General features: G+C 38.8%; 1 protein-coding gene across 3 annotated transcripts in view; it reads right to left on the bottom strand.

Moving 5' to 3' along the window:
- Positions 1-4,690: 4,690 nt before the first annotated feature.
- Positions 4,691-14,058, bottom strand: part of LOC108671461 (protein artichoke) — a 56,923-nt gene continuing 47,555 nt past the window's right edge. Inside the window, exons 3-11 of one of the 3 annotated variants that reach the window (XM_047881024.1) lie at positions 12,646-12,862; positions 12,078-12,168; positions 11,422-11,556; positions 11,305-11,328; positions 10,523-10,694; positions 9,581-9,719; positions 8,722-8,872; positions 8,300-8,449; positions 4,691-7,979 (exon numbers count right to left, since the gene is read on the bottom strand). In XM_047881024.1, coding sequence (XP_047736980.1) covers positions 5,046-7,979; positions 8,300-8,449; positions 8,722-8,872; positions 9,581-9,719; positions 10,523-10,694; positions 11,305-11,328; positions 11,422-11,556; positions 12,078-12,168; positions 12,646-12,857 — 4,008 coding nt within the window. In that variant the 5' untranslated portion in view covers positions 12,858-12,862 and the 3' untranslated portion in view covers positions 4,691-5,045. Of the gene's footprint in view, positions 7,980-8,299; positions 8,450-8,721; positions 8,873-9,580; positions 9,720-10,522; positions 10,695-11,304; positions 11,329-11,397; positions 11,557-12,077; positions 12,169-12,645; positions 12,863-14,058 lie in introns of all 3 variants that reach the window. The other 2 variants (XM_018159011.2, XM_018159012.2) reach the window with 2 other exon arrangements.

The following is a 14,058-nucleotide window of genomic DNA, read 5'->3' as shown; positions in this document are numbered from 1 at the left end:
TGCCTATAGTTAAATAGTGATGGTAGGAATCAATAAAATGATGATTTTTGGAGTTGAGATCTGATATGTGAATGACATCTGAGGTATGGCATTTGTGATGCAGTACCTACTACCGTATACTAGTTTGTAGCATGGATTCTTGGTGATATGACATTCACAGTGGCTTCCTGTTTTGGTTCATGTATGAAAGTTCCAGAATTTATTGCAAATTATTGACTGCCCAGGATGATTTTACCGTTACAAAGACATCGGTACATGAAATTGTTCACTTGCACCTAGCCCCTGATCTACTTGCTACTGAAATCCATCACATGCTAGCCTGTAGTCAGCCTAGGGGTAGGTTCTAAGCTAGCCAGCCTGCTAGGGGTCAGTAGAAATGGCAGCTGCAAAGCAAAATGGCATTTGGTGATGTATTATTACTAGTCCAAGAATTATTAATTTATTTTCAATCTTTATTATCATAATTATTTATCGTTTGTAGTTATCATTATTTATAATTATATAAAATCTATTATCATTTACGCATCATTTCTCCATAATTTCCTCATCATTTTCCCATTATTTCCCCATTGTTTTTACATCAATTTTTCCATAATTTACCCATCATTTTCAAATCATTTACCCATCACTTTCTCATAATTTCCCCATTATTTCCCTACAATTTTTTCATAATTTCCCCCATAATAATAATAATAATAATAATAATTTCCCCCATAATCTGTCATTTTCCCATATAATGAATGCACCAATGAAGTATGAACAACCCTGCATTATTCATTCAGCTTTAATTTCTCATTCATTCATCAATTATTCATTATTCATTTATATATCATTTTTTATCATGTAATTTTTTCAAGTCACTAATTTATAATTTATTTATAAAACTGGAATTTATTCTGCTCAATTCTGCCTTTTGGTAAATTTATACCATTTCTATCTATCAGTCACACCAGTTTCCCCTACCTAACTGCAATCAAAATCTTAACCAAAATGTTTTATTTTAGTCAGAATATATAGATAGCCTACAAGAGCTTTCTGATCAAGCATGGAAAACTTCTAACATTAGGGCCACAACTAGAGCTTTCCCATAATTTCTGGAACTGCGAGATATCTGCCAGATGAATTACCTCTTATATAATTGCTAACAAAAATGCAAGATTGGGCCACAACCGTATCAATCAAAGTCTCAACCAAAATGTTTTATTTTAGTCAGAATATATAGATAGCCTACAACTACAAGAGCTTTCTAATCAAGCATGGAAAACTTCTAACCTTAGGGAACGAGCCCACGACTAGAGCTTTCCCGCAATTTCTGGAAATGCGAGATATCTGACAGATGAATTACCTCTTATATAATTGTTAACAAAAATGCACGACTGGGCCACAAGCGTATCAAAAATTTGTGAAGTTCAAGCCACAAGATTTCAGAAACAAGTATGAAAATTCTAATCCTGTTTCTAATGGTACTAAAATCTTTGAAATTGCCTCATAAGAAACCAAGAAATTATAGTTTTTCCAAAAAAATGGCAGAATTGGTCCATTTTGAAGTCATAATTTAATGAAGGAAAAAATTCAGATTTTTTTCACTTACAGGAGTTTACACTTTACAGGACTCAAAAATTAACTTGAGGAAAAATAACACAAAATGTTCTCTTTTGCCACTAGGCCTATGTATTTTGTGAACGGTGAACCTTGAGCATTGACAAATTTCTGATAGGAAAAACATGGAAAACTGCACATTTTTGCCTGCAGTTTTCTAAGAATTGGCCATAAAATTATTGTTTCAACAGATTTCAACCTATGATTTTTAGAAAATTCCACTCAATAAAAGATTATGCAGAAAAGGAAGGACAATCTAGCCTAAACATTTTTTGTGATAAAGCGGCCAAAATTAATGACACATTACCGTCAAGATTGCTTCAACTTCAGAATGTTTAGGAATAAAATTTGGTTAGTATTTCAATAATAATTTCATCAGAGATTGCCGTGCGCCCGTGCCTCCTAGTCACAGAACTTACAGAAGTCACTCCTAGCCTACTAAGCCTAGGCTCCAGTGATCCACTACTAGGTTTGGTACGTCGTACGTGGAGAACTGTTCAAGATTTCACTAAAAATGTTAAACCCTGACAGCTATGCATGAAAAATGTGTTGGGCGCTTTATTATTGAACAACGACAGCAGATCAATAAATCATTAATTACACAATATAAACATCCAAAGCACAGCTGACCGTAGTATTTCCCTGAACCTAACGTAACGCAAGAAACAGAAAAAGTAAACATAACAACAAGGCTACCAACCTCCGCCCATCTGTCAAATGCAAGAAGTAAGCCTTTTTGATGAAAATTTGAACGGGTAATTTAGATTTAGTCCAGTGAATAATTTGAAATATTTTTTTTATATTTATAAAGATTTTTATGATATCTGGGAAAACTTTATGAAGAATCTTCTCTATAACAACGAATATTGAAAATATGTAATATTCTAATTATTGTCTCAATGAAGATTTGCACATTAATTTCATACGACCAATACGACATAAGTGCGCGATCGTAAGCGTGGACCATCCTGATTTGGCCAGCTGCATTCATTCAATACGTAACTAATAATTATGAAGTTAAATACACATATTCCATAATCCATTGCGCTGCGGCGAGGATTTATTTCCTCATATTTACTCTTTCATGTTATAAATTAGAACGGGGAAACGGGGAAATTTAGCCCGTTTGACGCGCTTTTGTCATTCAATTCGTTAACTATAATTAGTTTTTAATGCCCGTTACGCTGAGGCGAGAATATTTTTATATTTTTACCTACTCCCGTTTTCAATAGGTTAGGTTATGTTAGATTACGTATTTCAGGTTAGGTCAGGTTCTACGCCTTTTATTTGAAAACAGGAGTATTTAAATATATAAAAAGTATTCTCGGCACAGAACAATGGATACTAAGAACTGTATTACAGTTCATAATTATTGGTTGCGAATTGAGGGAAAACCGCGCGGCCCGTTGTTCCGTTTTAATTGAAAACGGGAGGTGGTAAAAATGAGAAAAAATCCTCGCCGCAGGGCAATGGGCATTGTAATATGTGTGATAAATTTTATATTATAATAGTTAAGAATCGCATGGGAAAGACGCGTCGAATCGGCATTGCCCACGCTAACGCTCACACACTTTCGACTAACTGGTCTGTTTGCGATACATTTCTACTCAATCAATTAGTCTCTATGATAGGTTAATTCAATTTAACAGAAATTTTCATGTTTTATTATTCTTAACAAATAAATCATGTCATACAAACACTAAAAACTAGACAAATTCATTCGAATGATATACATTAAACGATGACCCGCCATAATGTTGCAACAACTGTTATGTACACGTGATTATTACGAAGCGTACCAACCACTTCGACCTCTGATACGTGACACTTCCATGATATTTTTATTCAATTAGTGGCACAGAAACATCAAGAGGTAAATCTTTTAACCTAACTAGGTCCGTTGTGCCTCTTAAAATATCCAGAGCCAGGGATACTACCAATTTACCAGGTATTCGAAAACAATAAAAACCTTTAGTTTTCCATGTACCAAATTGATTTTGTGAACGAACAAACTATATATTTATCATCATTATTATATGTTTCGGTTCCTGCGGAATGAGTCAGAATCTTGACATCCTTGTTATGTTATATAATAATAAGTAAAATAGATAAGTGATAAGATATTTTATGATGATTTTATTTTCCAGCCCAAGGAAAAAACTTTGAAAGGCATCAAAATTAAGCAAGAATATGCTCAGCGGTGATACGCACTATGCCCAAGTCATCTGATTACAAGTTTAGTCAATTTTTTTAGCGGGGCTCCGAGTTTCATTGGCCAAAAACCTGTCGCACACTCTAGATTCTAGAGTCTAGAGTCTAGAACCTTCGATTGACCACGGCCGGTCGCACTTCTGCTTACGATTTTTTATTAAAAAAATCCTTGTCAATGATAACCTGTAACAGAAAATTAATGGCTGGCTATAACAATTTGAACAAATAGAATTATTATAAACTGACCATAAAATTACAGATATACAAAAGTACTGGTACGTGTGAGCGTAACTAAATAACATGTTCTGAACAGATAGAGAACAAAGAGCAGTTTAGTTATCGGAGAAACAGTTGGCATGAGACTTTCTACGATTGAATAAGTAAAGCGATTCGAGAGAGCAAAAGAAAATGATTAAATTGAAAATTTAATCGCGATGAAAATTTAATTGAAAATTTAAATGATTAAAATGATTAAATTTTAAAATCAGAATTTTTAAGCAAAAAATCGAACAATTAGGAGTGGAAAGTATTAAAAAATTCTTACGAAGTTCAACCAACAAATGAATGCATAAAATATTAGACTTAATCGTACGTTATGTTAACATTTTATAACCGCAATGAACAACGCGTTATGTTTTCCTTTACATTCCGGCCATCTCGAGAAACGTAATCTTTCAAACTTTTTTGCATAACTGAAGTATAAATGTTTTAAACATTCAAAATGCTAATTTGCTAAAGTCTGAAAAATAAATGAGAAACCTTATAGCAAAACTAAATTACGTTGCGGGAGTTAATCCTTATGTACACATTAAAAGATTCTGGCACGGGAGCAAATTCATTGGTGAAATTTGATCAGGAACATAATATTAATTAAGCTCGCAAAAAAACATGTAATCCATGAAACAGCGAGCGGACCTCGGTTTATGTGAATCTCAAACTGAATTATTCTCAAATCACGTCACTCATTCGCATGGTTTATTGAAAATCTTTGACAGTAAAAAATTAACGGAGAAATTTACTTTTATTTATTTATGTTCAATTTAGAAGGGATGGGCGAGAGCTTGAAGCTACGACCTTCTCACGCTTTTCTCCCATCGCAGCTGAAAATGCGAAGAAGAACTTTGGGTATTGATATACAATTCTAAAGTCACGATCTACTGAATAGCCCGAAGTAACTTAATCATTAAGAGCCTATTCTACTTCTATTCTAAAATCGGATCTTGCTCGTCACATCCTTAATCCTGGTCGTAATCCGGTGGGCAATTCTGGAGGTAGTATGGCAGAGTCCCATTTGAGTGGTAGCTTCTGGTACTGCGGGCTCCCAGCGTCCCGTATTGCTGGGGTCCCAGTGCCACGGGAGTACCAGGCGGCTTCATCAATTTGAGGGTACTTGTACGCGAGCTTGGATGAGGTAGAGTTGGGTACTGTGGGTAGCCCCAAGACGGGGGAGGCATGGGAGGCTTGAGACAGGTACATGGAACCCCCGCCATGTGGACTGGGTGCTTAGTTTTGGAAGAATCACAAATGTACTTCACAAGACAGGCAATGAGAATAACAAAGGCAACGAAAGAAATCACGCCACCAACGATTCCAATGATTAGAATATCCATATCGTTCAAAATGCCCGCTTTTCTTGTTTTTGATTTGGACGACGGAGAGGAAACATCTTCGATTGTAATAATGTTGTCTGTCGTCGCGCTTCGATGTGTGGTTGTGAACAGTGGAGGAGCCGTTGTAGTGGTCGTAGGGATGCCATCACAAGTGAGTTCGTTTTCTTTAAGGAGGCGTATATGCCGTCCAAGAAGTTCAGCTGGCGCCGAACACGTAACGTTGTATATAGGGTCTGAAGGTCTAAGAGTGCCGAGCCATCGCTGTAAAGGACGAGCGTTGCAATCACAGAAGAGTGGGTTAGTGTCCAAGCCATCAAGCTGCAGATGACGTTGCCGAGGGTTGAGGCTGTTCAAGAATTGGGGACTCAATGACGTTATTTTGTTGTTTGACACGTCAAGATTAATTTGTGACGACATTGGAACGGGGAAGAAAGCGTTAGAAAACAAGGAGCTCACGCTTGTATTTACAAGACCAATGTTGAGCACGGGGCTATTAATTCCAGCAAATGCTCCGCCGGACAGCGCCTCGACCGCTTTGCCGCGGATGATGAGTGACTCAAGCCGAGGTGTGAAAGCGGGATGAAGTTGATCGTGTATTTCAGAATCTGTTATTTCAATATCAGCCACTTTGAGACCTGGAAGAGATTCAAGGATTCCTCGGGCGTCCATAGAATGAATTGCAGGGAGACTGTGTAAATGAAGCTCCTCTAGTGTCTTCAGCGACTGTAGGGCTGACCGCTCAACACGGGACAGGCTGTCCATGTGAGTAGCTTTCAAAACTTTCAGTTGCGCAAGGTATCCCAAGTCACCCCTGATGATGTACATGAAAGGATTATACGAAATGTCGAGGTACCTCAAGTAGGGTAACTTGGGCCACGCAGAGGCAAGCCCAAAACTGAGGTTCTTGAGTTTGTTCTTGGAAACGTCGAGGGTGTGAAGATTGCGCGTCAAGGCAAAGGAGTCGTCTTTGAGCTCTCGAATGTGATTGTCCGAAATATTTAGGAAGAGTAAAAAGCGAGCTTCAATCACTGGAATTTCACTGATGTTAGTACCAGCGAGGTTTAGGTAACGAAGAGTCTTAGGTTCGTTCAAAATGACACTTATGTCGTCCTTTGTGAGCGGATTGTACGATAGGTCGAGTCCTTTTATATTAACAATGATATCAGCATTGCTGGGCACATTTTTTATTCTGTTATGTGCTAGACTAAGATCACTTAGGAAGAAGTACTGCTGTCTCAAAGCTTTGACAGGAATAGATGTAAATTTATTGTGTGCGAGATTTAGGTCTTGGAGTTTTTGTATTTTGGTTCGTTGGAAAATGGAATCTGGAAAAGAGCGAAGATTGTTGTGACTTAAATCCAGTCTTACTCTTGACAAGCCAACAAATACATCACTTGGAAGATGAGTTATATCGTTGTGGCTCAAATCGATTACTTGTAGCTGCGTAGAGTTCTGCAGAGATTTCTCAGATATTTCTTGAATCTTATTATGCGAAAGATTTAGCTCTCTGAGTCTCTGCGAGTTTGCAAGATCATTGTCATTTAGGCGTTCAATTTCATTGTTTTCCAAATACAAGTGCTGCAAGTCAGGCAATCCTCTAAAAACTTCAGCAGGGAAAAGAGAAATACGGTTACTGCTCAAGTTAATCCAAGTCAACTTGGAAAGCAATTTAAAAGCCTGGTTTTGTAGGAAAACAATCTCATTTTTACTTACATCCAGTAGTCTTAGTTCAGTGCTTGGAACAGGAATTGTTAAGCGAAAGAATTCTTCTCTGAAAGTGTTCAACTTATTATCGTTCAGTCTGAGGATGTGCAAGTAAGGCGTGTCAAAGAAGGCTCCGTCGTTGATTCGTTCAATTCTGTTATTGCCAAGATCAATCGTATGGATGAAGAGCAAGTCCTGGAAAGCGTTTGATTGCACCTCCTTGATTTGATTTCCGCTCAAGTTGATGACGTTGATGACTGATTCTTTAAACTGACCAGCCTTAAGTGACGTCAGTAAGTTTTTGCTTAGATTAATTTCAGTCAACTGCGACAGTGGGCTCAGGACATTCACTGGAAGAGTCGATATGACATTTTCACTTAAGTCCAGCATCTTTAGTTCAGGTAGAAATAAGAAAGTGTCGTGATGAATGCTTGAAATATTATTCTGAGAAAGGATAAGTTCCGAAACATTTGGGAAATCAAGATTAGGCACTTCATTCAGCTGATTCAAGCCAAGATTGAGATAAGAAAGGCTGTTTTTGAGGCCCACAAAACTAGCAGGTGACAATGTCGAGATCAAGTTTCCGTACAGGTTAAGTTTCGTGAGCTTCGTCAGGTTACTGAAAGTATCTGCGGGAATTTCACGGATGATGTTGTGAGCAATTGAAAGTTCTTGTAGGAGAGGGACGTTCTCGAAACTACTCGCCGAGATCACTCCCACTCTATTGTAGTCCATCGTCAGCACTTTCAGGAGTGGCACTTTGGCAAGAGCCACAGAGGGAACCGAGAGAATTTTGTCGTCGTCCAAGTGAAGCTCCTCCAAGGAATCTAGCCCGTCGAATGCTTCGTCCTCGATCTGGGTGGAATTCCGGTTAGTCAGTGAGAGGTGATTAAAGGTTGGACTGTCAATGAAATTAAAAAAGTGATCCCTGAGCACAAGTTAAAAGCGTTATATGCTTTGCAATTCGGCCTATTGTCGGAAAAAAGATAAACTGATATCGATTCTACTACCGAATCATAGATTTGTGATGTGTTCTGGCGAAAAAAGTTTTCGCTGCCTTAAATATCACTCTAGGGATACGCTTGTCAAGTGGAGTCTATGTGATTATATTTTTAGAACAAATTGTTACATCAATAGTAAAGAAGAATGCGCAGAGTGGTGAATAGGGCATTTACCTTCCTGATAGAGTTCACGGAGAGCTTGAGTGAGACCAGGCCCTTGAGTTGCCTGAATGTTCCGGGGTTGAGTTGGCCGAGGGAGCAGCGGGACAGGTCCAACTTTCGCAGTGACAACAGAGGACCCAGGGCTACGATGCCTCCTAGGTTCTGTAAATCAAATTTTTTATTATTTATTGTTAAAATATTTTAAAATGAGTAAATTGAAGAAACCCGTTTTTTATAATTAGGCTTTAAAAATTTCACAACGAAATCGAAAGCAAGAAAAGAAAACTTGCTGTTGATCGCTGTTGACACTGTTGACACTCTCATGCTCTGTGAATTTTTTTAATTATTCCCATTCTTAATGTAAGAAAAGAATTCAATCCGAGGACCACGGGTTTACTGCAGCCCGTTGCACGAATCTTGTACTTTTAATGTACCTGAATGAGGTTGTCTTTGAGCACGAGAGTCTTGAGGCTGCGCAGGTCCATGATAGCCTCTACGGGCACCTGCGTCAGGAAGTTGTCGGACAAGTCGAGCTCCTCGAGGCGGTCGAGCCCTTGCAGAGAACCGCTCTCCAGGCTGTCCAGTCTGCGGGGACAACAACGTAACATCGTGTCGTGATTAAGTGAATGAAAAACATCGTTAAGTGTAGCTTTAAAAATTCCTAACACTGGCTGAATAAAAGTTAGTTGACATATAGGTGATTTGAAGCAAATATTGCAACTTTTTGTACACCATGCTACAAGTACACTCTCTCCAGGCTGTCCAGTCTGTGGGGACGACAACGTAACATCGTGTCTTGAATACACACATAGTTCCTCCCAATCCTCGTAATTATTTAATAGCCTTTCTTGTCATTGTTGTAATTCACTTTATACGTGTTTACCTGTTTTAACTAAGGAAACTAAGGAGTGACTGAAAAGCATAGTCACGTGTAGCCTAAAAAATTTCTAACACTGCATGAATAAAAGTTAGTTGACATATAGGTGATTTGAAGCAGATAATGCTACTTTTCATACATTATGCTACAAGTTACACCATGATAATGATCAAATACTGCTATGCACTCTTAAAAATGAAGTGCCTTGATTAAAACATGGAATAATTGAAGAGTTAGTTGAGGGATAGCGTTGATATTACCGGCTGTGTGAGGCAAATATTGCTACTTTTTGCAGATTATGCAACGCGTTACACCACGATAATGATCAAATACGGCTATGCACTCTTGAAAATGGAGTGCCTTGATTAAAACATGGAATAATTGATCATTTAGTTTAGAGATAGAGTTGATATTACCGGTTGTGTGAGAGGTCAAGCGTAGTGAGCTCAGGAAGGTGAGCGAAGGCCCCGGCGCCGACATCTGGTATGTTGTTGTTCGAGAGGTTGAGGAAGACCAACGCAGACACCGGCGAGAAGCTTCCCGGCACCAAAGGTCCTGCAACAGTGAACAATAAATACAAACCATCAAAATAATGTACTCAAAGGAAATTTTTAATTTGTTAATTGTAATTAATGTACGTTGTAATTACGTCTTGATCTTTGATGTTCGTCAATTTCTAGAGCTCCAGTACATCAAAAGTGTTCGAAAGTCCAACAATTTTTAAAGAGGCAACGCGTAAAGGATCTGATTAGTGTCTACGGTTGTGCCAGTACTCTTTGTAATTTCAAACCTGTAATTGCGCAATTCAGCCTTCATTTGTTCTTTGCTCAGAGCGCGCGGTAAGCCAATAATAGTACGAATAATTGTGACCTATACATACACACATAGTTCCTCCCAATCCTCGTAAATATTTAATAGCTTAATAGCCTTTTTGTCTTTTTTGGAATTCACTTGATACGATTTTACCTGTTTTTAAATAACTCTTTGGTCTGTGCTGTGCTTTTGTTTGCGTTTGAGTGTTTGCAAGGAGAAACCGTTTACTGGTTCACATCATTAAAGAAGTCCGAAATAAATTTAGAAATTCTTATTAGAGTTTGTTTTCTTTTCCCGATAGTCCGATACAATGTTTCCAGCGAATCTCCAAACGACACCTTGCGAAATGTCTTGAGCCAATACCACTAGTAAACTATTCTAGTAAATAACTGCGTTCACTTATTAAAAAAAGTTAAATGACGCTGTCTCACTGTGAACGCTATTTACAGAAATACAGCAAAATATTTACCCCTCAAAACCAACTATTAAGAGAACAATGCACATCACCCCACATGACACGACTGCTGAAGGCCCCCGCCACGCACCGATATTGTTCTCCTGCAAGGTGAGGACCCGCAAGGCGGCGAGGCCCTCGAGAGCCGCCGTAGGCACCTCCGTCAGGTGGTTGCCCTCCAGCCGCAGCACCTGGAGCGCCTTCAGCGGCTCCAGCGTCTCCACGTCCACTTCACGGATGCCGTTGTATCCGAGGTCTAGTGTCTGGAGTATACATTAAATAAAAATATAACTCAGTACTCACTGCAGTGATTGACAGAGAGCGCATTTTCTCGTCGACGAAAACGTGGTCACGGACAGACAGACAGACAGACGGACGGACGGACGAACATGGCGAGCACAATAGTGCATTTTTTCCATAAATGAGAAAATGCGCTAAAAAACTGTTATTCTCCCTCGGTATATACTTATTACTTCATTCAGATCACAACACAGGATTAAATTAACAAAGTTTATGAGCTGGACGAGAGCCAAGGTATTATGGATGGGAGGAACGAAATTTGTTGATAAAAGACAAATTCAGCATCAGTGCAACGAGCATTAAAAATTATCAATATCGCTTAGTCTCATTTTAGTCGCACAACTACAGAAGACAAAATTCAATGGAAAAAGTGCGGCAGTAGTGTTAGATGGAAAAAGATGCAACAATTTAACACAAATTTGTGTTTACTTACATAGTATCTTCTCCATAATCAAAGGCTTGTGCTTACTTAGATGCAAGTAAAATGAACGGTAATTACTTATCTGTTTCCTGTTCAGCAATTGTAACCGCTAATAAAAAGCTGTAGTGTTCGGTTAGAAGCAAACTACTGACCACGAGAGCCGTGAGATTAGCGATCTCGGGGCTGCTGAAGACCGGGCTGTATAATAAAAAGCTGTAGGGTTCAGTTAGAAGCAAAGTACTGACCACGAGAGCCGTGAGATTAGCGATCTCGGGGCTGCTGAAGACCGGGCTGTAGGTGTCGCCGAGCAGGTTGCTGCGCAAGAACAGCTCCTGGATGCGGTCCTCGAGACCGGTCCACACGCCCGCACTCAGACGCCGGATGGAGTTCTCTGAGAAATCCACCTGTTGATCACAAGTTTTATGATGAAAATGTGTGAAATTGTTTAACTTAAATTAATTTGTTTTATCGCATATATCGTTTATCTACTACACTGTTAGAAAAATGACCGTTAACGGTATTACCGGCGTTTCAGTGGCCGGTCGGCGCGTGAAAAGAAACACCGTTTCACCGTTTTTATTCCAATTTAACACCAGAAATCAGTAAAACATATGATAAAAACGGCGAAACAGTTTATTTTCACGGGGCGACCGGCCACTAGGATGCCGGTGGGACGGTTTTTTCACCGTTTTTTCTAACAGTGTATAAATTTGTGTATAGCTAGGTAGTCTTTGAGTAACAGGGTTTTTTCAGTAATTTTATTAGCTCAATGTGAGAGGCAAGCAATTGAATTTTAGATGTCAGATGAATTTGAATGATATTCTGAAAAGTTTAGAGCTACATGTGAAGATTCTTAATTTTAGTGCTAGCATGAATCTTTGAAGTGGCGCAATAAAATTCATAACAAACATGTCGAAAGACTCACCTTTGCAATCGGCAGGTTAGCATTTGTGAAGAGTTCCGCGGTCAATGCTTGGATTCCAGCTTTTCTTTGTTGGAAACTCACTATATTTACTCTGTGGAGAGAATTCGAAGGCGCCATGAATTTAATTCATTAATTTCATGGTAGGCTTTATACTACGATTTGTCAGACATTTAGTGCATTTTTTTGTATTATCTTTGAAATTAATTCTAGAGAAGTCTAAATGTCGGTCTGTTTGAAAATTAAAAAAAAAATTATTGAAGAAATTATAGATGAGGGATTCGAGGTTTGAAGTCCACAAATAAAGACGTGGATTACACTAATTGACGGCTTGTTCCTGTCCTCAATTATCTATGGCATTGATCTACCGGAGAGAACGTTTGTAATTTTAGGGCATTTGCCATTTCTGTGTGCAGGAATTGTTTAATCAATAAGCAAAGCTTCACAATACCCCAATCAATATTTTTCTGCAAGAGTTGCTTTCTGGGAAAAAAAGTAGTTCAAATGTTTAATAGTAATATATATAATTCAACCGGAGTAAATAAATTTGTTGATTTTTATTGCATCTTACCGTTGGGGAAGGATGGGGAAGTCTCCGGGAAATGAAACTTTGTCGCAGTTTATGTGGATTCCATTGCCCTCCTGAGAACACACACATGGGAGGCGCAATCTTTCGTCGATTGCAGCGCAGTTGGGGGAGTTGTGGAGAGCCTGGGCCGTGTAGAGCAGCTGCAGCGTCGCAGCCATGGTCAGCATGCGTACTAATAGCGTTGACATCCCCATGACTCCTGAAAAAAATTAAAATTATTCCCGTTATGTGCGAATGAAATACTAACGGCAGATACGGCAAGAATTCAGAGTAAAAGCGGAAACGAACGAATGGAATGAGCTATTCGATTGTCGACTAATTAAAATGTCAAAGAAGTTGCTATAACAAAACATAACATAGTGATCTCGGCGCTGAAGCGTAGGCCTGATTCTCTTCCTTTTCGTGCCTTGTTCACAGAAGATGTGAACAAGGCTGTGAAGATGTGACTCGTCTTACTGACACAAATAGCATACGAATCATTGTTAGAAAAAGTTGAAGTTGAAAGTTGAAAAGTTGATTGAATTGTTTGCTTCGCGATATTCATGGAAGAATATTGGAATATTCATGGTCCATTATGCTTCATTTTGGCGAATTATCCTTGCGCGCCCAGGGCGTTCGTGATCACTAATCACGAGCCACCGACTTGCCGCCTTATACAGCGGCAGCAATGCACTGCGCATCAACAACAGCTGCAGTTTCGCTTTTGAATCGAAGAAAGGGAATATTATTGCCGAAGAAAGGGAATATTATATTATAATAATCGAAGAAAGGGAATATTATTGCCGTTATGACGCCGGTACAGGCTGCGATAAGTGCAGTAGTTCGCTAATAGCCTCCAGGGAAAGTTCTGAGCGCGTCGACGCAGGCGGACAAGAACGTGCCTAAAGCTTGGAAAGTGCGCAAAGTCTTTGTGTTATTGGCTTTTATGCTAACTGAATAATTTAAATGAACGCTAAAGATACAATGTGAAGGGGAAAAATTCGGAGTATTTAATTTTTTGGCAATTTATTTTAAGTTTATTTACGATCATGAAGGAATTGAATTGTGGACGGAAGATCGAATAAATGAGAAACTGAATTCGAGACAAATTTTTTAAAATAAAGTAACCATCACTCAAGTAACTTCTTAAAGTAGCAGAATATAAGTAACACGCAAAAAAAAACACTCCATATCTACAACCTGCTCACATATACAAAGTAGGTACTCTTATTTCTATAAATTATTATATGCGCAGGAGCTAATTTCAAATAAGCAGAATTAACTAACTTAATCACATGAAACTTTCACCGAAACTCGAGTTGCGCAACTTTCCTTCACAGAGCTTGATTACTTCGTGTCCGGCTGCAAGAAAGAGCACTGCAAAAATTGCAAGGGCGGGACACACAAGCGTAGATT

Source organism: Hyalella azteca, unplaced genomic scaffold (genome assembly GCF_000764305.2).
Source record: "Hyalella azteca isolate HAZT.00-mixed unplaced genomic scaffold, Hazt_2.0.2 contig6871, whole genome shotgun sequence".
In the NCBI taxonomy this organism is placed as follows: domain Eukaryota; kingdom Metazoa; phylum Arthropoda; class Malacostraca; order Amphipoda; family Hyalellidae; genus Hyalella; species Hyalella azteca.
The sequence above is the reverse complement of the archived record's forward strand: the minus strand, read 5'-3'. Positions and strand labels throughout refer to the sequence as shown.